The following is a 26,727-nucleotide window of genomic DNA, read 5'->3' as shown; positions in this document are numbered from 1 at the left end:
AAATCTAAAAAAATAAATATTTGTATGTATGTGTATTTGCTGAGCATTATATGTATGTATGTTTAAATGGCCACAAAAAATTTGAACGAATTTTATTTGTCTCACTTTACAACACTACACTTTTTGTTCGGCTCGCCAGCTCGTCCGTCTTTGTCGCATTCTGCACGTGCCACTTAAGTTTTTACGCGCTGCTTGGCATAATCGAGCGCTGCCGCCAAGACGCGTTTCTCCAGCACACGATACTCCAGCAGCATCGCCTCGACATAGCAGAGATACAGCTCGCCCTTCTTGCATGCAGCCAGCTGCTCCTCATCCGCTTCCAGCGTGGTGGGGAAGACGCGCAGCAACAGCATTAGACGAGTCTGCAAGTACTGCCAAGTCTTCGATTCGAGCGTTGTCTCGAGCGCACAGTCGATATGCAACAGATCCATGGCACGTTCTGAGGTAATCCAGTGTTCCAGCTGTTGTGCGTTCATGTTGAAGACGCGCACGAACGCCAGCAGTTCGGACGAGATGTATTTGGGCGGTGGCAGTACCTGCAGCTCGGTATTCTTTGCTATCTGCATCATTTGCAACAATTTGGCGCGTTGTTCGAGCAGTGGATCGGATGAGCCAAGGCCGAGTTTGATGCAGACGTAATCCTTGGGATTGGTCGGGTTGATAAAGCTGTGGCGGTGGTATGGAAAAGGGTGTAAATGAGGGAGGGTATGAGGCAAAGATAGAAGAAAAATTGTGCGTTATTTATATCTGTTGTAAAATTGTTGTTGATGAGTATGATACCGTAACAAAAGCACTGCTTGTACAACAGAAGTGGTGAATAAAAGAGAGAAATAGCTAAACGAATGGGCTACACTGAATGTAGCCGAAGTTTAGGTGCAATGTGAAGAAACGGGCTGAACCTAGCGAGTTTGTGCAAAACTTTCATCCGTTTGTAATTCTCAACAAATTTATGAATATTTGAGGTCGCGTAAAAGCGAATCCTCTATCTGCGGACTAAATCGACTTTTTAAATATGAGAGAACGACCCAAAGTGTAGCTCTAACTAATTTTCATGGGCGAAAATCTTTTTTAGAAAACAATCTCCATCTTGTTGGAAGATTTATGTTAGCGATACGATTTCTTTTTCGGTATGGCGCCTATCCGGTGGCATTAGCCGTCTTGCTAATTCCAAGACAGTCACCCAAAAATGAGAAGCGAAGCTCGGTCCACAAAAACTGTCAGAAAGGTGAATGATTTTTATATAAACTCGACATCCTGGACATTTCAGTGCAGCATAACTAAAAATGCCGTTAATTTTTTCCAAAACTTTCTTGAAGAATTTTTTGTTTACAATTGATTTCAGAACTATTTTTCGGTTGTGTTGGTATTGTTCTTGTTCTCTATAAATGTTCTAAAACGGATGATTTGTAGATTTTCGAATATATTTTCATAAAACTGCAAACTATGAGCTCGATTATTAAGAACTTTCACTTCTTTTTAAATCATTTGTCTTCAAAATATATGTCATATTTATAAATTTCAAAATTTCGCTGTTTTTTGAAGATTTTTGATTTCTTTTCAAAATAATATGTTTTCAAAAATATGTAATATTCATAATTGATCAAACTTTCGCTGTCCCGAAAGCTTCTGAGGTCGTAACTTTCGGAGCTTTCATTTCTAAAAATATTGTACAGCTACGAGCTTTTCGGTTACATGTTAGTGTGATGTCAATGATTTTATCAAAATTAATATGTGTTAAATGACTGTATCCACTTACCCGTTATGTATCATGAGATCAGCATTAGAACGATCGCCGTAATGTATGAAGATTTGTTCGCCAGCTTTGAAGCTGAACTGAGCAGAGCTCTCCATCTCCTGTGTTTCGATATTGAAGAAGGAGGTGACACGTCCCTGGCGATGATTGGCCATATCCCAGAAGGGTATGAGCGCCGCTATGGTTTCGCTCTCTTCACTACCATTATCATCGCCACTATGCAAGGGACGTGAGCGTGGCACTAAGTTCTCACGCGTCATGACAGTGGAGACGGCCCAGCTGTGGAGAAGAGAAGAGAGAACATAAATTTAATACTTAAGTGGTTATTTGCTTTGTTAAAGTAGCGAAATATGTCTTAAGCCGTAAAAGTTTATTAAAAGTCACACGCTTAAGCTATGAATCCTTATAGTTGCCTACAAACAAGCCACAAAAACAATGTGAAGGTACAACAGCATCAGACAGTAATTTATTTTCCCATTCACTGTATCAAAGAACAGCTTATTTCTTTTTCATTTACAACCTTTCCTCGTTCGCGCTACGCAAGCTTGCGGCTGCCATTTTCGTAGACAGATGACCATTTAAGCGCAAATCCTTCGTAAATAGCTCTTTCCATTAACTACAAAAGCCAAGCCGCTTGCTGCTTGCCGCTTTCACTTAACGGTATCTTTACGATGACCGTTAGCCGCTCTGTTTGCCAAAACTGGGTCAGCCGCAAGCAAGTATGGCCGATAAAGCCACAAAGCAATGGCAAATAAAGAAAATCACGCGCCGATACAAAGAGAATGTGCGAGACAAAGTGCATAAATAACGGTAAAAAGGGAATATAATATGTAGAATGCTCAACGATGTTGTAAATGGCTCATTAAAATCAGTTTTACGCTATGGTCAGCTATGCCAGACGGCATGGCATGCTGCGCGCCTAAAAGTAGGCAAGGCAAGTGCATAATTTGTGCGCTTAAATTAATTAAATTGCGCATGAATGTTTCTGTAACGGCAGTAAACAGAATGCGTAAGCAGCTAAGAAAGCGGCGAATAACAAAAGCGAGTCTGCAAGCGGATACGCAAAAAGTTTTCACTTACGCTCCTTACTCCACCTACACTTCCTTTACTCACCACTTTTCCTTTTCTCATTCATTAGGCTTGTCATTGCATACACTTATGTATGTAGACACATTGATTTATGGCATTGTAAGCGCCAATGATGCGCCGGCAGCCGGTTTGCTCGGCTGCTTTGCCAGCACAAGCGCTGCGCTTTTCCACTTGCCGCTTTAATACTATTTACTTTAAGCACACATTGCATACCTCAAGGCGTTTGTGCGTATGCGCCGCATTTATTTTAATGGCAAAGTGGAAGTTACGGCTTTCGGTTCTTTTACTTTCTCACAATTTTTTTTTTACACTTTTACCAAAAATTTTTCACTTACTTCCTTGCTGTCTGATTTATGAGGCAGTCAGAGGAAACCCACCCACATACATACAAGCAAATACATACATACATTTGTAATATTAAATATGCGGCAGTATTTCATAGCCGAGGCGCCACGAAAGCAGAAAAAACACTTTTCAGGAGCACACTTTTAGGCGGTGAATGTGAAAAACCGTCAGCAAGCAGTGAAAAAGTGTCAAACATTTTTTTTTAATTTTTTTATATTTTTTCTTTCCATAAGTACAAAAACTTCGCTCCTTTAGGCCTCCCCATTCCCTCTCATGCTTTTTCTTTGTTTACCGTTAGACAGCGATGATTTGTTGCCGCAGGCATGCCGTAGCTCATTGAAAACAATTTGAATATATGTGACAGCAAATTTGTGCAGCATACTTTTTGGCGTGACAGCACGTATGCAGCGCCGTTACGTATGTATACATATTATGATTTATGGCAGTTGAGCGGATAATTTGATGCCACTGGTAGGTAACAGTTTTCGTTGAAGGACATGAGTGAATTAATTTCGAGTTAAATTCTGGGTGTGCTAGCGTGAGGAGCTTGAATATTAAAGAGCCTGAGTGGCACCTCTTGAAATTTCACACATTTTGAAACCACTTAAAAAGGAATTTTTATTATCAAAAATAAATTGAGACAAAGCAAAATAAAATGAATGCAAAAAATCAAGCTTCTAAATATTGAGGAACTATTGCTAGCATCGCGCGGCTTCCCAGAACTTTGGCTCTGATAGGTAAACCAACCTTTTCTGAAAGAACACACTTGAAGAAGAAATATGAGAGGTAAATCCACGTAATGAACTTTTTGAAACGAAAAAAGTTGATAACTTCTATCTGTAAAGCTTTTGATTCAATAATTCAAATTTTCAAACTTTTATAAGCCCTCAGAAAACAATAGATCAAATATTTGAGCTTTTATAAAGCTTCAGCATAAACCAAACTATAAAGAGTAAATCTACGTAATTAATTTTTTTAAACAAAAAAGTTCGTAACTGATATCTTTAGAGCTTTTGATTTAAAATATCTAAAATATATTTGCAAGCGTCCAGCTTTTATAAAGTTTCAGAAAACTTACCAAAATCAACACAACAGACTGTCGGGCAATTAAATATTGTCGATAGAAACCTTTAGTAGAGAAATCGAAAAGACCTCTCAGTGACTCTTTCATTAAGAACTTTGAAAAGCTTTTGGTACTGTAATAACAAAACTTATCCGCCAAAGGGTTGCTAACAAGTAGGGAGAGGTTTTAAACGATTAATCGAAATATCTTTTTCAAAGTCATAGTCTCTCAAGCTTTCAAAACCAACATAAGTAAAAACGGACTAGTTTAATACTAAATCTTTTAAAAGCTTTTATAGTACATATATTTTAAAAGCTTTTATTAACTGTAAATTTGAAAGGGTGGTCGGTTTTCATAGTTTAATGGCGCTATTAGTGACTAATTCATAAAAGATCAGATATTTCGAAAATCTCTGAAGTACGTATATGAAAACCCGGGTTTATCAGATTTTTTCAGCGGAACTGCTCGGGTTTTGGAACCCATATTCAAAACAAACGAAAATCTTTGTTATGTGCGCAATGGTCAGGTTTCATCATTAGATGCCGCTACTAATTTACAGAAGATCGGAGCTTTCGAAAATGTATATCGGAATATTTCGAAAAACTTTGTTTGAAGAATATTAGAGCTCCCTTATATTCGATTTTTTTATCGATCTGCTTGGATTTTGGAACCGATATTCAGAACTTTGGTTTGGACGCAAGTTTTGAGATATAGATGGCGCTGTTGATCATTAATCCTTACGTGCTGTTGCTAGGCTATTTGTGCTTTCAAGACAAGCGTGCTTATATGAAGCAAATTTTTATAAACATTTTTAATATTTAATGTCTAAATATTAGGGATAATCTTTCTTCTTTGAACGTTATAATTTTATTTGGAATTTATGTCTAATTGTCCATTTAAACAAATCATTTTAGTACAGCGCAACAATACGACAAATTGCATTTATTACCAACTCTTTTACAAGCTATTCTGCCTAATTTTGTCTAATTCAGCTTTCGAAAATGTATTATTTGCACAAAACATATTATTTGCTACAGATAATGGCCAGTAATTCAATATTTTCCAATTGTTAATTAATTAGGAGTTTCACATAAATTTGCATATTTGATTTATGACAGTTATTGTTTACTGGCCGACATATTTCTATGCATACATACATACAACCAAATTTTCGAAATTCAAAATGTCAAAAGCTGCAGGCAATTTTCACTCTTAATTGAAAATAAATGAACACAAAACAACAACAAAAGCGATAAATGTCGGCACAGTGCAGAAAAAAAACGAAATGATGCACACAAAAGATACTAATGGCACTATAATTGAATAACGAAAACATAATGAAATGTAGGTGAAATGCGTGCAAAAGGAGAGCTTATGGCGAGGAGCGGCAGAGCGATGCGTTGGTGTGTTAGTGTGAGCTGAGTGGTGCCGTCGAAGGTTAATGAAAGTGTTGTGCGTTAGTAAAAGTGATTTCATTAAAAAAATGTGTGATTGTGTGAGCGCTTGTGTAACCATTTATATGCCTACGACTGTATGTCGGCGTAAAATGCAATTAGAGTCAATGTAGCACCGATAAATGAAAGTCATACAAATCCAAAATCGAGTCAACAAATGCAAAATTAATTATCACAAATACATGCATGCCATTGCAAGTGCTCAAGCACACATACAAACGTACATACATATATGTGAAATGGCATGCACGCAGTAATTGCCACTTGAGCATACGCACAGGCGCGCTTACGCCGTAAATACACTTGAAATGCATATGAATATGAAAATGAAAATGTTTATGAATACTCGTATAAATGTGTGTGTTTATTCTTGTTGCTTGTATTACTAAATTTATTTAGATGGAAATGATATGCTTATATGAATATAGAACACCGTGTGCAGCTGAATAGCGGTGCATTTTGTAGTGCTTTGGCTTGAATGCCAGCAAACAAGTGAACATATGTATGTGTATATGTGAGCCTACATACCTATGTGTGTGTGCGTGCAGCAAGTCGAGTGTAAATTACACATAAATAAATCATGAAAACTTTTGCCAACCAGCGTGAAGCAAATGTGTGTGGCAGCGAAAGATCAGGCGAGCACACGAGCGCAAACACACAGGCACGCGCCAACTCACACAATTATTAATTCATAGCCACATACATATGTATATGCGTGCATGTGTGTTTGTGTGTGTTTTGAGTTTAAAAATAAAATAGAGATTAACTTCGGTTACAATGGAGGTAGCATACCCTTCAATAATAAACAAGTTTCCATCCAAGAACCTAATTTTGTTCAACCGGTTTATAAGGCAGCTATATGCTATAGCGGTCCAATCTGAACAATTTGTTCGGAGATTATAATCTATGCCGAATTTAGTAAAGATATCTTGTCAAATAAAAAAGTTGTCCATATAAGGACTTGATTTTGATCAGTCAGTTTGTATCGCAGCTATATGCTATAGTGGTCTGATCTGAACATTTTCTTCGCAGATGGTACCGTTGCTTTTGGCAATAATTCATGTCAAATTTCATGAAGGTATCTTGTCACATAAAAAAGTTTTTCATATAAAGACTTGATTTTGATCAATCAATTTGTATGGCAGCTATATGCTATAGTTATCCGATCTGAACCAATTGTTCGGAGATTACACTATTGCCTCAGATAATAACGCTTGCTAAGTTTCTTGAAGTTATCTCGTGAAATGAAGAAGCTGTGCTTACGAGTACTTGATTCCGGCCGATCAGTTTGTATGGCAGTTATACGCTATAGTGGGCCGATATTGACGTTTTTGACAAATAGCAGCTTTTTGTAGAGAAAAGGACGCATGCGAAAATTCTGGGCGATATCTCAAAAACTGCGGGACTGACGGGTTCGTATATATACAGACAGATAGATGGGCATGGCTAAATTAACTCAGCTCGTCACGCTGATCAATTATGGTGTATATGTATAATATAATTATATAAATAAATATATTTCTTTTGGCTCTCCAAAGTTTTTTACATACCCTCTTCAGGGTATAAAGTGCATTAACTGCAGCCATTGCTGCATTTCTATTACATACTGCTGAGCGACATCCGAGCTAAGCGACACGTGCGCTTAGTTTGTGAGCAGCTGACTCCACAAAACGTCTAAATTAAATTACGCTGCGCGTGCCGGGTGACAGTAAAAAGGTGTAAAAGTGGCAGCAGCAGCGCAAGTGCATGAAATTAAAATTGCATATACATATACATGTGCTATTAGCGCTGAGGATCAGGTGTGCATCAGCTTGGGGGTGTTAAGAAACTTTTGGATATTAAAGAATAGCACAGCTTTCACTTCAGTTGCGCGTGTGTTTAAAAATTAAGTATCGGAAGACCTTCAACCCATAATATTACCAAATAAGCAAAAGAGGTGTACAAAGCTTTCAGCGAGACAAAGGAAACAAGACTAACTAAACTCGAGAACTTTCCGAATTAAAAAAATCTTCCGTCTATAAAGAAAAAAATTGTGAACTTTTAACAAGAAAAAAATGAATATTTCGACTTGTAAAGGGAATCCACTAGGCTTAGGAGTATTCAGAGCTTCCGATCAAAAAAGAAGGAGTTTCGAACCATAAAGCTTTGACATATTATGAAACGAGTATACGTTACTTTACAATCAAAGAAAGCAGAATCTGCGTACCGAAATGGAATCAAATAGGCTCAGAAAGTATATACCCTGTCAAGAAAATATCGGGAATCCTTCATTTCCCCCTCTCATTTCCCCTTTATATGGTAAATTTTTTTTCCTATGTTGGTACAACTGTCCTTAATTATGATGCCAAAAATTAGCGCATTCTGTCAACCAGTGTGTTTTCAGCAGCTGTTTATGTCAGGGTAGCTGCACTAACCAGTCATTTCGTTCACGCTGTGTGATGTGATCTATAATTCCGGCGGGCTTCTTCTGCTGGCTTGCCGCCTATATAAGAAACGCTGGTAGCTGCGCTAGCCAGTCATTTCGTTCGTGCTGTGTGATGTGATCTATAATTCCGGCGGGCTTCTTCTGCTGGCTTACCGCCTATATAAGAAACGATGGTAGCTGCGCTAGCCAGTCATTTCGTTCGTGCTGTGTGATGTGATCTATAATTCCGGCGGGCTTCTTCTGCTGGCTTGCCGCCTATATAAGAAACGCTGGTAGCTGCGCTAGCCAGTCATTTCGTTCGTGCTGTGTGATGTGATCTATAATTCCGGCGGGCTTCTTCTGCTGGCTTGCCGCCTATATAAGAAACGCTGGTAGCTGCGCTAGCCAGTCATTTCGTTCACGCTGTGTGATATGATTTGAAATTCCGGCGGATTCTACATTTTACTGTCAACAACTGATGAAATTGCAGCAAGCAATCGAAAAAACGGCCAGAACTGATCAGTGGAAAGGGCTTCGTCTTCTATCAGGACACACTAGACCACACACATCTTTGATGACTGGGCATAAACTGTGAGAGCTTGGCTGGGAAGTTTTGATGCATCCACCATATCTCCTTGACCTAGCACCATCGGACTATCATTTGTTTCGGTCAATGCAGAACTCCCTTAATGGAGTAAAGTTGGCTTCAAAAGAAGCCTGTGAAAGTTACTTGTGGCAGTTTTTCGCCGAGAAAATAGAAAATGGCCAAAAAGTGGTCGACCAAAATGGTACATATTTGGTTCATTAAAGTTAATTATAAAAAAAATAAGTTGAAGTTTGATTAGAAATACGAAAAGACTTTTTCGACTATCCAGCTTTGAAGCTCATCACACAAGCAAGTACAGGGAAAAAATTGGAAACATATTCAAAAATTGTATTTATTTGCGTTTCAACTTGTTTCTCCTTCGCTGTAAATTTCCAGTACGCAATGCTGTGCCTTACATATTTCAATTACTATAAATCGATAATTTATTGCAACACAAATGCCTCTGGTATGCCCCCAACTGACAGACAGCCTGCACTAGCCACAAGCTCCTCGGCGTATTTTACGCCGTCAAACAGCAATCAAACGCACGCTCTGCTCAACGCATAGCGCTAATGAAAATAGCACTGTTTGGACAGGCCAACAATGCGTGGAGGCTAGCTGGCGGCATGAGCTGGATGCGCTATCAGTCAATGTAACGTTGCATTGATTAAATGTTTGCTTTTTACGCGCAATTAATTTTTGCCGAAATACCAAAAGTGCCAAGGCATTTGCATAATATAATTACCCGCTTATCTGATGCGGCGTTGGGGCGAGGAATTGCGGTTGGCGGCGGTAGGAATAAGCATTAAATTATATGATAAATGTTTGCGCGCGTTTGCGACTAGTTGTAGACTATAAATTTGCGTTGCAAGTTTGAGATGAAGAAGGCTGAGGTGTGTGCAAGCGTAGGACACTAATAATTAAATCAAAAATTTATGGCATAAGCTAATTAATTTCTAAAATTAAAATAAAATATGTGAAATGCTTAAATATATACAAATGCAATATTCGTTTGTATGCGTAGCAACATATTTTCTGAACTAGGAAGCACTACACACACACAATCTAAATTTGCGCCTTCGCCGAGCAAACTCTAGTGCATACAAGCCACCGCACGCCCAACTTTTGCGGTCGACGAGTAGCTGATCATCGACACTACAACCCACACACTCAAACGCGAACCCACTATTGCACACAAGCATATACTTGCACGTCGCGCCACAACAAATTGCTTATTTTTTGTTTTTGTAAACATTTCCCACACATGTTTGCGCTTTTTGTTCGTGATTTGTTGCTGATTTCCCGTTAGCCGGTTTACAGTTTGCCATTTCCGCATAAAAGTAACAACAACAGCAACAAATTTTCGAAAGCGGATGTTGCGGGCAGCGATTGCGAATTTCAGTCGAAATCTAATGCGAATTTAATAACGCAAAATATTAGATGCACAAAGAGAGCGCGGCGAGGAAAAAAGCAGTGAGTGAGAGGGTGTGAGGAAAAGCGAGTGTGGGAGAGAAGCACGCATGGCGGCCATAGCAAGTTTGCGTGAAATCAATGCCGGCAATGCGATGCAACTCGCTTGGTCACCGTTAGTCAGTGGTGCTCGACAGCAAAGGCAAACGAACAGAAATGAAAATATTTACCGAACTGGAAATCAATATAGGCGAAGCACAGCGAATTTAATTAGGATTTTAAAGTTTTATTTCTGGCATAGCGAATGTTTCGCATTTTGTTGAAAATGCTGTGCGGTGGGAATATGTACATATGTGTGCGTGGTAAAAATTTAAGTTTCGATTATGAAATGTGCGAATTATGTTGAGGTTGCGTATACGACGTGGTGGTCGGTCAGAAATGTTGCGAAATGCAAAGGTGAAATATTTTGTGAGATATTTGTATGTATAACGGACTAAAAAAATCTGTGAAATAAATTTTATGATTTTTATAATATTTAAATTGTTGGTAAAATAGTTTTGTCATATAATTTGAGTGTATTGAGAATGAATTATAATAATGCCATTTTCTGTTTTAATTTTTTCGGTATATACTTTTTGTCTCTGTTTTTTTTTATTTTTATACAAATTTTTTACAATAAAATACAAAAATACAAAATAACAAATTAAATATAATTTATAAAAAAAGTTATAAATAAAAAAAATTAATATAAAATAAATTATTTAATAATAAATTGGAAGCACTGCATTTGCAAAAATAAAATATGACAAATATTATTGCCAGTTTTTATGTATAATTTTTTAATTAAATTTTTTTACAGTAAAATAAAAAAAATATAATTTATAAAAAAATCATAAATAATATTCAATAACATGTTCGAAGTACTGTTTTTTCAAAAAAAAAAAAAATTATTAAAAATACTAAAGCAATTTTTTTTTAATTTTTTTCGATATATAATTTTTTAATTAAATATTGTATTGATAAAAATTTTTTTGGAAATTCTTATACAAATTTTTCACATTAAATATTGATGTAATGCATGCTATTACAAAATTAAAAAAAGAAATTTAAATTTAAACAAATTTAATAAAATATTAATTAATACTAAATTATTTAATTTTTGTATTAGTTATTTTTCAATTCGCTTTATGGTGATTTTTAGATTCTTTTTTTCAAAAATAATAATGAAAAAATAAATTAATTGAAAACTGTGTACATAATATACTACTTTACAAATACTTTAAAAATTTATCTAAGTTTTTTTATTTAAAGCACAAATTAAAAAAAAAAAAATCTTAACAAAAAGCATTAAAACAACTTTTTCTTTATTTTTTTTTTTTATTAAAAACAATTTTTATTTTCAAAAGTAATTTACAAAAAATTATTTGTAAACTGAGTGCAGAATATATTAGTCAATTTACAAATTCTTTACAAATTTTTTATAAAAAAAAATCAAAATTATATAAAAAAAATCAAAAATAAAATTTCAAAAAATTAAAAAAACATAAAAAAATTTCCAAAAACAAAAACATTCAGAAAAAAAACTTCATTCAAAAATTAAATAAACTCTGAAAATCTAACAGTGAAAATTCTTTCAAAATTTCTTATAAAAAATTTCAAAATAATATCTTAAAAAAATCTTTAAAAAATTTCAAAAATAAGATACATTAAAAAAATTCAAAAAATGAGAAAAAAATTCCAAAAATAAAAATTTTCACAAAAGAAATTCATTAAAGTAATTAAATTAATTCTGAAAATTTGAAATTGAATTGAAAATGATAGTGATGAAGAAAAATTTTTAATATTTTTATTTATAAATATAAAAATTTAGTCAAAGTGCTAAAATTTTTTATGGACACAATAACAACTATTTATTTTATTTTTCCCCCAAACTTTATTTATATTTGCATTGCTAAAAACTACAATTTAAACTCAGCACTTTTTATTGTCAAGTCATTTTTCACTCTTGCTTTACTTCCTCTCAACTGCTCATCGTGCTTGTTATCGACCACAATCAATAACATTCCAAACCTTCAATCAGCAAAATAAATAAACGAACGGGCAGCAACAAAAACATTTTAATAAATTGATAAACATTAAACACACGACACTAGTTTTTAATTAAGTGTGAAAATGAAAAAATGTGAAAAAATCGCAAACAATGACAAAAACGGAAGATTGAAAGACAGAAAATAGCAAGTGGACGTAATGCGTGGAACTACATACATACATATATGCCAATGAGTGGCTTTTAAAGATATTATAAATACTATTTGAAATCTTTACTTGAATCAGAACATCCCCTTTAGTTACAGCAATGCTCTCATGCGACCAACTCAACGCCTCTCTCAAGGCCCTGCTGAGAACTTTTTATATTTTCTCTTGAATTTTGCAAAGAAAACCACTTCCTTTGTGTAGAACGCAGTCGAAAGAATGAGTTTATTTGGCATAAAATCCCTTTCAGCCACTGTGAAGGCAAAAACTCCACTTAAACGCTTGGGCAAACGCTTTGTGAAAAAGTTTGGCGCTACACGCGAACAAACAAACAAACAAATAGTTTTCGGCAGTGCCAAATTTCAAAACAACTTTTCCGGCCAAAATCTCATAATCAAATTAACCGCGAAATTTTATATAGAAACTTTTCGGCACAGCCAGCGTAAAGCGCCTGCTGAGCTGCGTACTCAGTGCGAACAACAAACGTTTCGTGGAGGGTTAAGCGCAAAAATATGAAGAATAAAAATTAGAATAAACATTTTTCGAGCGAAATATTTCGCATTATTTTATTTGGCACTTCACTACTTTCGCCGCGTTTTGCACGTTCGAGCCAAATTTGTACTTGGCTAAGTCAGGCAGTGTGAAAAGAAGCTGTTTGTGGCGTGCACCGCTAATTAAAGTGGAACAACGGCGCAAAGGCGGCTGGCACGACATAGAAAAGCCGAAAACTTTGCGCCTGCAGTTAGACGGAGTACGTGGATGCAGGCGAAAGAAAGGATTAAAAAGTTTTCCATAGTATTGGGCGCGAAATTGATGGCCACGGGGGGCGTACGGTGCAAAGACGGCGGTAAACGGTGTGTGAAAGTGACGTGAAGCCAACAGACAGGCAGGCGCACGGGCAGCCATTGATGCTGTGATACTGGCGTGGGCGCAATTTAAATAGACAACAAAGCGCGCGCGGCTGGAGCGTAATTGCATTGCGGCGCATGGCGGAGTGGTGCGCTGTGGAGCGCCTTCACTATAGAATTAGTTCGAGAGGCCGCCCGTAAGTGTAGCGCGGCCTGCAAGTACTTAGGGTATTTAAAACTTGTCTGCTGCACGCCACACTACACGGCTAGGCGGCGCCACTTAGATGTGAAACGCTGCTTCGCACTTTCAGCGCCATTCAACGAGTTTGCAGCTTTTGTTTCAAGTTACGTCTTTGTTTTGGTGTTTTTCTTTTTATTTCTTTTATTCCGCCGCTGCATTCGGCGATTGTTTTTTGCTTTGAAAACTCCTCCGCCATTTTCGTTTAAAAGTTTCTATGCAAAGATGCCAAAAGCACAGCCTGGCCACAAGCTTAAGAGATGCCTACAAAAGGCAAGCCGACGAATGGCAGGCGCCTCAAAGTGTAGTAGAAGAAAGCAGTTTGCTGAATCTTGTACGACATGATAAGAAAATAGTAGACAAAAGAAGTGAGAAATAGAAGCAGAAAAGAAGAGCGGGAAGAGCGGAAAGAGCAAAGGAGCAGAAGAGCGAGAAGAGCTGTGGCATTCACTGGTGCATAGTCAGAGATATGCATTGTCTAGGAAGTCTTTGTAAAGCCATAACTTAAATAATGAAATGCTGACCCAAATTAATGGCGCCGTTGAAGCATGCATAAAAAGAGGTTAATGACAGCATGCATTAGATAGCAAGCAAGGCTCGGCGTAAGTTGTGAGCTTTGGTACGCAGCTGTAATAACAAAGCGCTACGAAAAGTTTTATATGCCACGCCGTTAGAGCAGTTGTCAGGCGGCCCCTAAAGGCAGCTTGACTTGCTGGAAGTACAGTTTGGCTTGCGACAATGATAACTTTATTAATTTGATGATTATTAAAGAAAAATACTGCGATAGATTTTAAGGCGCCTAAGCACTTAAAACAATGTATAAACCGTTAAAGAGAGAGCGAGAGTTCTTTAGGTGTTATAGAGCGCCGAGAGTGACGCCTTGGGTCCAATTACATGAAATTTAAACATATTACAGCAAATTAATGTTTCTAAGTCCGTTAAATCCGAATCTGCTACTAAAAAAAAACATATTTCGCAAACCTCAAAGTGAAAGAGTTCTCCAAATGTTATAGACAGAAGGTCAAAAGTGCCTTCTGGATTCGATTTCTTGAAATTTGAGCATATTCCAGTAAATTAATGTTTCGCATTTCGTTATAAGTCCCAATCTGACACAAAATAAAAAGTATTTCGAAACACTTAAAAATTCCAAAATATTTAGCCACACAAGTAATACCACGCCTGAGAGAAAGCTCCGCACAAGAGCAATTCTAGCGCCCTGTTAACGTAGAGAGATACAAAAATATTATAAACATTTGCACTCGAAATGCAAATGCGAACAATCAAAATGCAAAATGCGAAGCGCCGAGTCACAAACAATGCAAATAACAATTGCAAAAACAAGTTAAAAAGTCACCAGCGACAACATAAAAGCGTCTGCTTGCAGATGCAAAACAATACAATAGGCACAGGGATGAGAGCACAACAAGAGCAACAATAAGTAAATGCAATCTGTAAGCCAAGCGGCGGCGACGAATAAGTGCAGGTGGCAGCAGCAAAGCAAAAACCAAAAAAAAATCACTTGAAAAAATGGTGGCAAGGACCTCGCTGTCGTGCGAATTTTGCACACACACATGCAGGCTAAACTGTTTTTTGTTGCACAGCCACAGCGAGTGCTTACCTAGTCGCTTTAGGCGCCTGAGGCTGCAGCGGCAGCTCCTTGCAACCTGTATGCCGGTCACAAGTGATTGATTTGATGGCTTTGGGTCGCAAATTTTTTGCAATTTTTTTTCTTTTTGCTTTCTTTCTACATATAATTTTTGAAACGCCTCAATGGCGCCAACTGACTGCGCGGCAACAGTTGCTGTGACTTGTGCTGACAACAATAGTTGCAGCGTTGCATTTAAGCTGCTCTCTCCACTCAACTACTCATGTTTGCACTTTGCGCCGCACATGCATACACTTTTCGTGAAATTTTATGTAATCCTCTTGCTTTTATTTCATGTGAAAAGCTTTCGCTCAACTGCTGCCGCTGCATTGAAGAAAGGCTTATGCCTACATTATTTTAGTTGAATTCGCAAAAGTAGTGAAATGCAAAAGCAAAATGTCCAAATGCAAAAAATACGATATCTGCTCGCTGCTATCTATAAGCCGCTACTAAAATACTATGCATGCACTTTGGCACCCGACTGCACAACACTGGCAGCCGACGGCACATCACTGGCACTGGCAGCCGATGGCAGCGGCAGCGCTCAACTCCGCTCAGCGCGGCTAAGCTCCTCTCCAATCTTCTTGACAAAGCAATCAGCCCGGTTTACGCTCACTTACACTGTCACACACTCATCACAGCTGGCATTTCGATAAAATCCGGCAGCACTGTTCCTGTGCTCGTCGTGTAGTGGCATTTTGGGCGCAGCATTTAAAATTTTTAAATCTGTTTTTGTGTCATTTCGAGAGTGTATGCATTCAATTATATTTTTTTATTATACTTTCCTTCTTTACATTATTTTTTTTTTATAAATGTAAGAACAAATGAAAGTGTCACACAGCGGATTTCCTTTCCAACGTGTTGCCACGTGTGCGCATTAAATGGAAGTGCATTAAGTAAAAAAAGTGAACTTTTTTTAATTTAACGTTTTTACACACAATTTTCTGTAATTTTGTATTGTTTCAATTTATGCCTACTTCAGTGTTCTCTTCTGCTCTCATCGTTCGGCTGAATTGAGAATGTCTACTGATTGAAAATAGATTCCATTTTGTTTAATTTTCGTTAGTCATACACAAAGCAATAAAAGATTAATAAATGTCATTAAATGTCAAAAGCTTGAATTCGTCTTAGAATACTACATCAAAGCTCGAGAGAAATGTCCAAAACCTGAATTCGTCTTTGGTTGTCACGTCAAAGTGCGGAAGAAACGTGAACAAATGTTGATTTAACCCCAGATTGTCACGTTGATTACCAAAGAAATGTTAAAAATCTGAATTCGCCCTGAATTATTAAGTGAAAGTACAGATTAATTATCAAATATCTTAATTCCCGCAGAATTGTGACGTCATAGTGCCGACGACATGTCAAAAAACTGATTTCGCTATAAATTGTGAAGAGAGAATGCAGTTGGAGTGCTAAGAATGAAAATTCGCAATCCCTATGATTATCGACATACTGAAACAGCAAAACATTACAAGGTGTTTACAGCAGATATGCGCTAATTATTATTACTCGTTCACACGATGGCTAGTTAACATTGGTTTTTGCTATTTTTTTCCTACATTTTTTGCTGTTTTCCTATACAGTTCACTTTTTCTGACACTCACTTCATTAATTTTGAGCGTAAAAATTCCAAGCTGTGATTGATGGTTGCTGACGTCAAACCGCACATGCTTGACCACACATGCGCGCACACTTGCGTGAGCATAACAGCGCAGTTATGGGCACATAAAATTTGTTGGGTCCAGTAAAAGTCTCGTCATAAAAACCGAGCGCGTACTTTATACGCTTAAAATGTGCCACAGCAAACGACGCACAAGTGCCAAGCGCTGCGCCATCAATCAGGTTATAAATACGCGCTTGAATTTTTACACCAACAAAAAGCGAATAGCAAACACAAAACATTGACTTTTATGTGTGAAATGAAATTGAAATAAAAAGTGTACGATTTTTTAAACACAACACTAAATCACTTGCTTAACGCTGCGCGAAAAAGAAAAATAGCGAAAAAAATTACAGCATCAACTCTGCGTGTCGTAAATGTCATCGACACTCAAAATGTCAACGATGCGCGCACACAAACACACACAAGCAAATAGTAAAGTCACGAGTCGGCGTAAACAACCAATATTTGATTTGTTGCTGCAACAATATTTGTATGCAATGGCAAGCGAAATTCAATTTTACCGAATGTGAAAGCAAACTGCGGGCTGGCAGCGCTGCGCAAAAAACCGTAAAGTTTGCTTAATACTTTTTTAAATTTTATTTCGCCGCTTTTCGCATTGCTTTCTTTTCGCTTTGTTGTAGCAACCATTTACTGAAAATGCCGTTTCTAGTTCATACATGCGGCGAGCGCGTTAACCCCAGCTATCAGCGCAGCGTTGCAATTGCAATGATTGATTGATTGGCGTGATTGAGAGGAAATGCGAATTGAGTGCATTTGGCGGCGCATAACTTTTTTCCGTTGTATGTGTAAATAAAATCGGATGTAAATATTATAGGGCACAATAAGAAAAATAAAAAATAATAACAACAAATTTGACAAGCAATAATATTGCGCAATAAATCATTGAATTTGCAAAAGTTATTATGAATATCAATAATGGATAATTGTTAATTATGAATTGTTTGATTTAACGGAAGAACTTATTAGCGTATTGTATGTATGTGAGATTAAGAACTTGAAAAGTAGCAACATAGCATGAGAATAAAAAAAACTTTGGAAAGTAGCATAACAAACCATTTTTTTTTATAAAAACAAAATATGGACATAATACTACCCAGCATAACATAGCTTCGGAGTAAAAAAAAATTAAAATTGGTTAAAATTTGTTTAATTAATGTGAAAACAAATAACATAGAACATGGAAATGACACTATCCCGCATAACAAATAATAACATAAGCAAATATCTCATTTTCTGCAATTTTTTGTGTAATTTTTAAATATTTAGCATAATTCGGCAAGTTTAACGTACCAGATCAACATAGCACTGCTCTCGATAACATAACATAGCATAGCATAAGCAAATACCTTTAGTATTTTTGGGTTAAATTTACATTTTTAGAGCCAATCTGTAAGTTTAATGACAAAACTTTACAGTAAATAACATAGCATGCATAGCATAGCATAACGTGGCATAAAAAACTTAATACATTTTAATTAACGCAATATATTAAAAAAAAACTCCTTATATATGGATATTTGCATAACATAGAATAACATTACAAAACGTAGAATAACATAGTAAAACACAATATAGTCATTTTTGTTTTCTTTTTCCAAAAGTAAGCTTTTCTGCATTTTTGCTGGAAAATAATAATGAAAAGACCCGCTTGCGAACTCAAAAACACAATTCCGGGAAAAATGTGCTTATTAATATTCCGTTGATTTAGTTCAAAGGATCATTGTACCAATACATAGTAATAACACCGACGGAAAGCACTATTTATGCTAACATTTTAATAATGGCTACTTAAATAATTCTTCGAAATGAAATAGCGCTACTTCAAGCCAATTTATAACAATTTCCCTGGAGCACACACACACTTTGCAGCAATTGCTGCAGGATTCTCACTCTCCTCCGCTTACTACTTAAGGGACTTTTACATGCAAATCACTTTGTTGTGCGCCAAACAAAAACATATCGAACATTTTGAGTTATGACTTTAGCCGGGCCGACAGCCATAAACAACCCATCAACCCAGCTCAGGCGCCATACACTTAACCAGCAACGGTTACCTCAAGCAGCTCGGAGGAAAAGTAATCATAAGCAAATTTCTGCTTACATGCACAGGTCAATGGCGCTGCTTGCCATACAAGTGGAATGGCAATGTTCCGAGGGTATGAAAGCTTAGCCCGCTTCGGGTTGGCCTGAAGATTCAGCTATCAATGCTGGAGCGGCACAAAGCAAACAATAAAATGGGGTAACGATTATCAACTCCTAACAAGATAGCAATAAAACTGCAGCGGCGGAATGGAAAAACAAATGAGCTCAAATGGCACAGGACGTGGGCGGCTGCGGGCGCATAATACCCACGGGAAATTGCGGAAATGTATTTCCAATATTCTGTGTAAAGTATGGAAGGAATAAGCGTTGAGTCGCTGAAGTATTTGTCTAAGCGCCGCCGGAATGAAGAGGAGTGCGTTGCAGTTGAGCGCATAGGCGAGCTCTTAGGCTCTTGCGCACCAGCATCGCTTTTATTTCTATAATTTTCAGCTGCTGTATGGCAACAAACGCTTAATTTGTTGTGTTGCCGCACTTCCGCAATCAATTCTCCAAGAGACAAGCGCAAAAGTTTCGGGGCAGTGGCGAAGGGATGTCGGGTTTTGTCTATGTGTAGCGACTCAATCAATCAACAAGCAGTTAAGTGCATTTCATATTCACACTTCAATGCACAATTGGTGGGAGATTTGTGCCGCTGTGCGCGGAAGGGGTGTGAGAGGCAGACGGAAGCTGTAAAGTGTTACCGAAGATGCGTTATAGATATCGAATAATAGAATGGAGGGAGTACAAAAGCCTTTTGAAATGCAGTGAATGGTAAATAGAGCATATACAAAAGCGTTCGCGGGGAATGGAAGGGTGAAAGGTATTATTTTAATCTAAGCTAAGGCTAAAGTTGTGTATAGAATATTGTGTTGTACACACTTGAATTGAATGCATGTTAATTAAAACGATTTTAATGAGCAATGCAACCCTGCATTTACAGAATTTAAACTTTAAGCTTGTGCATTCCTCGGTCCATTATAAAATTAAGTTTATAGATTGACAACCAAATCAAAAACTTAAAAAAAACGCAACAGACTTTAGAATACTGGTAACCACGCTTATGAGATGCTTTGACCTTTTTATTCAGCTTTTAGGGAAATCCTCTCTCTCTCTCTCTCTCTCTCTTTCTCTCATATCGAAATTGCAATGCTTTGGGTCGAATTTAATAAGCGGAGATGTCTCTCGGTCATAGCTTCCGGACTTGTTTGAGCTTTCTCTTCGGTTTTCGAAAAAGTATCTCTCTCTCTCTCTCTCTTCAATCAATGGACATCGCCCGAATCATTTATAAAATACCAGCAGAAATCAAGTCAACAGCTGGTCAACGGTAAACTTGCAGCTAGACTAACCCTAGCAAGAGGGATCATTCGGGTATAACTCCTCAAGAGAGAAAGCGGGAACTTTTTTTGAGAGAAAGGGTCCATCCCATGTCAACCTGGGCTAAATTAAGATATCACATACAACTATAAATGTCCAGGAAATGAGTTGTTTTGGTCCGCCAATCGATTCGATCGAAGTGATAGATCTATTGACAAGCAAAATCCAGGGATTGTCAAGAAAAAAGTCAGAATCCACTCTACAAAAATCCAAATGTCGAACTGAGAATGAACCCACTGATTTCTATTCCAGTACCGTCTCTATCAATTAAATAAACACTTAGTTCCTATATTCCAAATGATTTACAGACGATTTTAACTTCCCTTTCCTCTCTATACATTTGCAGATTGTACGCGCCGGCGCTTCGCTGGTTGTCGGCGATGAGACGCAGTTAAACGAGCCCACAAACTATCCTTACTACGGCGACACCGCTGGCATATTACCCGCAACTCCACGACGTCGACAAACGGCCAGCACAAGTCGCGCACGCACGCGGCGCCCCACGAGCGCTAACGATGGCGGCACGCAACAGCAATACTGGCGCGGTAGAGTTGACAATGATAGCTCAACAGACAATACTGCCACCCAAACACGTGAGGACACGCGCGGCAACAGTCGCAAGCGTAAGCAACCAGCTATACGCGAACCGCATGCCGCGCTAGAGAAAGAACAGCAATTGTACGAAATGCGTGACAAGCAGCGGCAGGAGAATGCGCCAAATGCGAACACACGCGATAAATCCTATCGACGCCCTTATTCACAGGCTAAAAAGGAGGCTGAAGTGTCAATAGGTGACAGCGCGTCCGCGGCAAATGTCAAAACTACGGTGGATCTAAAGCATATACTCAAAAATGCTGGCGGCTTGAGTTTAAGCGAGATATTGCAGCAAAAGAATCTGTCTTTGGACGATTTGCTGAAAGGCAAACAGAATGCGCTGGAAGTGCTACAGAGCACAGCAGCAGCGCCATCACCCTCGCCCACTAAATTGGCGGAGAACAAGCCGGTTAAGTCGATGCGTCGGCAGCCCTATCTCGGTAGTATAAACGATGCGCCTGAAGGTACAACACAGCAAACGCATGCGGCCGATAATGATTTGGGCGCTGAGCTGCGTGCAACACCAGAAGATTCGGTTGAGAGCGATGACGCGCAACAACGCGGCAGAGTGAAGCTAGCGACACTACAGCGTCTCAAACATTTCGGTAGTTCAACGCGCGCGGCAACATTGCATTACGGTCACGCTGCTACAGGTAGCACAACAAGACGTGTGAGCTTGCCCGTGAGCTCTACAACCATTGCCACCACGACGACAACAACCACCACGCGCCTACCGATTTACAAGAAAAATTTAATGTTGCGCTCAACGCTAAAGCCGACCTTTTTACTAAAGAATGTTATGGCTTCGGAGACCACTAGCGCGGAGTCCACAGAAAATGAGAAACCAAATTTTGAAGAAAAGTTAACCACAACTATAATCAACAATAGGTATAGAGAGCCCACAGCGGTGGGCAATGAAGAGGAACAGGAGACGGCACAGGAATTTGTTGCGAACACCAAACCTGTAGAAAAGGCAGACGCTGCTGAGGATACGCCAGATACTGAGGAACAGCAGGAGGAAGAGTATCTGCGCGATGAGGAAGAGAGCGATGTTCAATCCACCATCAAAGCCGACTACGAAGAACACTATGCGTCACGCGCCGACACCACAACTACAACGACCACTACTACCACACCCAGCACAACAGCCTCTACACGAAGCGCCACAACGAAGCTCATCTCAACTACGTCTAACAGCCTGTCAAGATCTCCAACGCGTGTGAGCACCAGCAACGCGATCTCGAAACCGGCATCACGCGCGCAGCCTAACTTCAAAACGAACTCTATAGAGTCGGAGGAGACGCGTGCGCACTCAACGCCCACCGACGCCGAGAGCGATGGTCTGGAGAACGCTCAAACCACGGTTAGTAAACAGCGCGAGAAGACATACAAAGCAGACATAGAAAACATAACGCCACGCATCGATCACGTGAAGCCAGCTATGGTCGGCGAAACGTTTGCTTATCAAGACTCTGTGCCCGACTTCGATGGCGTGGACGATCGCACCGATCTGCTGGAACTAATTGAGGATAGGCGCTCCGGCAACCGGCTCTTTAAAGTACTGGAACAGCGCAACATGACGCTCGAGGAGCTGATTGAGCACCGCAAGCGCGGCTCGAGCCAATTGCACTTGGCGACGGTTGTGCAAAATCGTTCGCGATTTTTTCCCGGACAGAAGGTCGTTCTTCACGACAATATGGATATTGTTACAGCGTTTGAGAATTTTCCACACTTCAACCTGATGGACTTGAAGAGCGTCAAACCGGATGATATAAAGACGGACTCGCAGGGTGCCAGCTACTTTACCTCCATCATTGACATCGAGCCGACGGACGAGATCTACAAAGACGAAACTGCTGCCGGCAAAGGTGTGTACGCACTTAATCGCTTAGAACGCGGACGACGACAGTATCGCGGCGCGACGCGCTATCAATACAGCGCGCGCGATAGGCGGCCCAAATGGCACTAGAGCAGCGCGCTGCGCTTATGCGGAACAAGATTTGTGGTGAGCTGCTGAGTTCGTAGTGGAAGCAAGCATAAAGTTTACTTTTATACAATGTCTCGGCACGACAGCATGCACGCTTAGGCGTATACAACTAGCGGCTGCCACAGCCTCAGCAGCTTGCCACAAATCATGTAAGTGCGCACTTTGCATTTCTCAATTTGTTTAGCATTTTGACGACCGAGCGCAGATTTCATTTCTGTATATATTTCTTTCATCTCACAGGTTCGCTCAACTATCAACAATCCCAACGCACCGAAAAATCAGTTGGTTTCTTCCCCTCTTGGAAAACCTTGGCGCTAGCCTCACTCGCAAGCAGCACACGCAGCGACGCGTCAACCAAGCGCAACCCCTTCTTTCTGTCACCACCACAAATGCTGCTCGAGAACAGCTCCGCCGAGCTGGATGAGAGCGATTTTTTAATGGACAACGAAACAAATACCAACGTAAACGCTGAGCCGCCACAACAGCAGGAGCTTACCGCCACGCAGCTACAAAGCGCTAGCATTATCGACACCGCGGAGGTCATCGATAATGAAGTGGCGCGCGCGCACGATTTGCTCGATCTGGAGCTGTCGGGCCACGGTTTCAAACGGAGCCCCGCCGCAGCGGCGGTCTCCACAGCGACAAGCCAGAATAGCATATACAGCAATATGCCGGCGGGCATACGCTCCGCCATTGTAGCCAGCGCGGCGATTGTGCTCACCTCGCTCGCCACCTTTATGGTCATATTTGTGGTGTGTCGCTGGAAACAGCGGCGTCAACGCAAAACCAGCTACACTAAGACATACAATGCTATGAAGAGCAAATTACCGACCATAACGAACTCGTCGCATCGCTCCTCCTTGCGCAACATGGAAGAGCTGGTGGGCGGTGTGTCCACGGTGTCGGTGTCACCGGTACACCAGCTGCAGCGACAAAGTTCATTACTGTTCCCACGACACTCAGGCAGCGGCAGCATAGATGTGGAAGAGCTTAGCGGCGGCGGCAGACGTAGCAGAGTTATGCGCGGCGCGACGCGTGGTAGTTTAGGCAACAGCGGTGGTATGGGCAGCGCTACCGGCTCCACAACATCGCTGGCGCTGTCGTTGCAGAGCGTGCACAACAGTTCGACAAACAAACTCAACACAATGGACCCGAACTCGCCGGAGGTGCAGGAGTATCTGTTCGATGCGCTGCGGAAGTCTTACTAAATCAACGCAGGGTTCTATTTGATTTTTGTGTGAAGGAATTTTAAAATTTTGATAATTTTGAATATTTGTAAGCTACAAATTATTTAAAAACTTTTGAAAATAGAAGAACAGAAATGAAAAACGAAACATGTTGCCAAACATAGAAATACAAGAAAATAGACTTAAAGCAGTTATGTAAAAAATATGCAGAGAACGGCGAGAATTTGTAAATTATAACACTTTTATAACAGAGAAAATTATTAACCCTAAGAAGCAACCAACTTTTATGCGTGGCCCGTAGAACATACAAATTTCTTTGGGAGCATATTAAAGGGTTTAAAAATAAGAACATACAATTAATTAAGCAGAACAAGATTAAGTAAAAAATATTTGAAAATTTATAGTTAAGATTAGCGCAATTTTTACCCCAGTTAGCGCGTAAGAGTTCGAAATTGGTTTAGCATAGTTACAAAAGCGGGTTTTCAGACAACACAACGGTGACGTAAATAAATTTAAAAAGGCGTGAAGAAATAGCGAAAAAATTTTAATAAAAAAATTGATGAAAAGTAAAAATTTGTAATAAAAAAAATAATTAAAAATAAAAAATTAAAAAAAAAAAATAATAAAAACTTATAAATATAGTATTATTAAATCGTATTTAGCGAGACCAAACCATAAGTATAAAACAAATAATGTTTTTAATGACAATAATCTATAAAAGTTTTAGAAAAACCAATTGTCGACAAAAACGCCAAGGAAATATTTGATGCACAACCAAAAATTAGAGTTTACAGACTTGAAATCGTTTTGAAAACTAAAACACAAAAAAAATAACATTTTATACACAAAATTAAAGATTTAGCAATAGAAACTACTAATTGAGTAGTTTTTGTGCTTACAAACAGTTAACTTAATTTTTATTTATAAAAACTGTGCGATTGTAAACAGCATAATATCTTATATTTGTAGTTTTAAATAAAGTTTTAAAAACTAGAGCGACTTAACGCCACAATAAGTTTAGTTAAAAACTTTCAAATCTATACATAAGCGGTTTTACAAAATGTGTATTATATATTTAACTAGATTATACCACTTCCTCTACCCAAATGATATTAAACTGATATAAATAATAAATAAAAAGTATACTTTTAATAAAAAAAAAAATAATAATTAAACGTCTTTTTTGGTAAGCAACGGTAAGGCAAAAGCAGTTAAGTGAACCAGTATGCAAAATGCAACCAAAACAAAAAAGAACATAACCTCAATAAATGTATGTTTAATACCTTGTATTTTCAAATTCGTTACACATAATTTTCAAACACATCATTACATCATTAATGCTGTTCCTACTATTAAATTGATTTTGTATTCAAATGGTAAAATAACCCTACTTTCTATCAGTTGGCTACTATACTACGCACTAGCCCTATTACTTATTTAGCCCCTTTTTAATTTGTGAAACAAGTTTAAACTTAATACAAACGTATTATGTCTAAAAAAGCATTAGAATTCGTTTAACTAGACCTATTAAACAATTAGTGACTCACTCACCGATACAAATCATAGTTGAACTGTTCCTTAAACGTCTGTCCCATTGAGTTGAATTTGTCTGCACGCGACGCCTTCACGGTGCAGTTGTAGAGGAACGCATATTGACGCGCAATTGCTTTGCACTGACGCAACGCCGCAGTTAAAGCATTTGAGCCACGCAGCATTTCCATTTCTTTGGTTGTAAAATATAGTACAGTATTATACCTCTCCGGTAGTAAATCGATATAGGGTTTCCAAAAGCTATCCGGTTTCAAAGCCTCCAGCATTAAAACATACGACAATTTTAGATTCGACATCGAACCGAATTGTGTTGGACTATAATCTAAATCCATATTCTCCTCGGAGAGTATAAGCTTGCGCGGTATACTAAATAGCACTTCCTCTTCGGCTATATCGCGTGTAGCCTCCAAGCCCAACTCATAGCCTTGAAACTGTGCTATGCGCACGCCATCAAAACGCAAACCGTTTTCAGTGGCCCAACGATAGAAATTTTCAATGTTAGCCAAACGCGCTTCTGTAGTTGGATTGGAGTTGGTGCGGCGCAGTGGTGCTTCAAGTATTTGCACACGGTGCAACAGTGTTTGGATTTCTAAATATTGATCCCATTCTTCTTTAGGGTTTGCGGGCTGTTTAAAGCCTATTTCGAGCAATGCATTGATAAGTGAACTCAATTCGTTGCGCTTTTGTAGCGTTAGCGTGGGTCGTTTAATTGGCGCCTGTTGTTGTTGCTGTTGTTTTGTAGATGACTGTGCATCGTGTGCGTGGGTGGTGACATTGCTTGCAGACTGATTCTTATTGCTGGCCGATTTATTATTTTTATTTTTGCTATTCTTTCCCATTTTCACACTTTATATTAAGTTACACTTTATGTTTTAATTCACTACTTTCACTGATTCACAAATTGTTTAGCACGCTTTGTTTGTAATTACACACAATTTATTGATGAAAACAAACAACTGCACCAGCAAAATGCAATAAAACACCCGAAAAGGTAATGCACGTGCCGTCAACTTTTTGCAGAAATCGAGATGACAGAGAGTCAAAAAAAAAACAAAAAACCATAAACTTCCAATCAGAAATTCCTCAGCGCTCAGATATTATTCGGAAATTCCTCCAATAAGCCTACCATTCACAATTATTTTTACCACTTTGCCTTATCGTGAACGTGAAGTGTTGT

At 38.7% G+C, this 26,727-nt stretch overlaps 2 protein-coding genes across 5 annotated transcripts in view; one reads left to right on the top strand and one right to left on the bottom strand.

The window, feature by feature from the left end:
- The window catches only part of LOC126760792 (serine-rich adhesin for platelets), a 170,176-nt gene extending 145,015 nt beyond the window's left edge, over positions 1-25,161 (top strand). For all 4 annotated transcript variants that reach the window (XM_050476696.1, XM_050476698.1, XM_050476695.1 and 1 more), the window contains 2 exons: positions 20,578-22,693; positions 23,053-25,161. In XM_050476696.1, the coding sequence (XP_050332653.1) occupies positions 20,578-22,693; positions 23,053-24,020 (3,084 nt within the window). In that variant the 3' untranslated portion in view covers positions 24,021-25,161. The remainder of the gene's footprint in view (positions 1-20,577; positions 22,694-23,052) is intronic.
- On the bottom strand, positions 11-26,685 carry LOC126760805 (actin-histidine N-methyltransferase). Its single transcript, XM_050476714.1, has 3 exons — positions 25,551-26,685; positions 1,757-2,032; positions 11-666 (listed from the first exon to the last, which is right to left on the bottom strand). The coding sequence occupies exons 1-3, from the start codon at positions 26,387-26,389 to the stop codon at positions 174-176; spliced, it is 1,608 nt and encodes a 535-aa protein (XP_050332671.1). The 5' UTR covers positions 26,390-26,685; the 3' UTR covers positions 11-173.
- Positions 26,686-26,727: the final 42 nt, after the last annotated feature.

This window comes from Bactrocera neohumeralis, chromosome 5 (genome assembly GCF_024586455.1).
Source record: "Bactrocera neohumeralis isolate Rockhampton chromosome 5, APGP_CSIRO_Bneo_wtdbg2-racon-allhic-juicebox.fasta_v2, whole genome shotgun sequence".
NCBI lineage: Eukaryota > Metazoa > Arthropoda > Insecta > Diptera > Tephritidae > Bactrocera > Bactrocera neohumeralis.
This window is presented reverse-complemented; position numbering and strand designations above follow the sequence as displayed.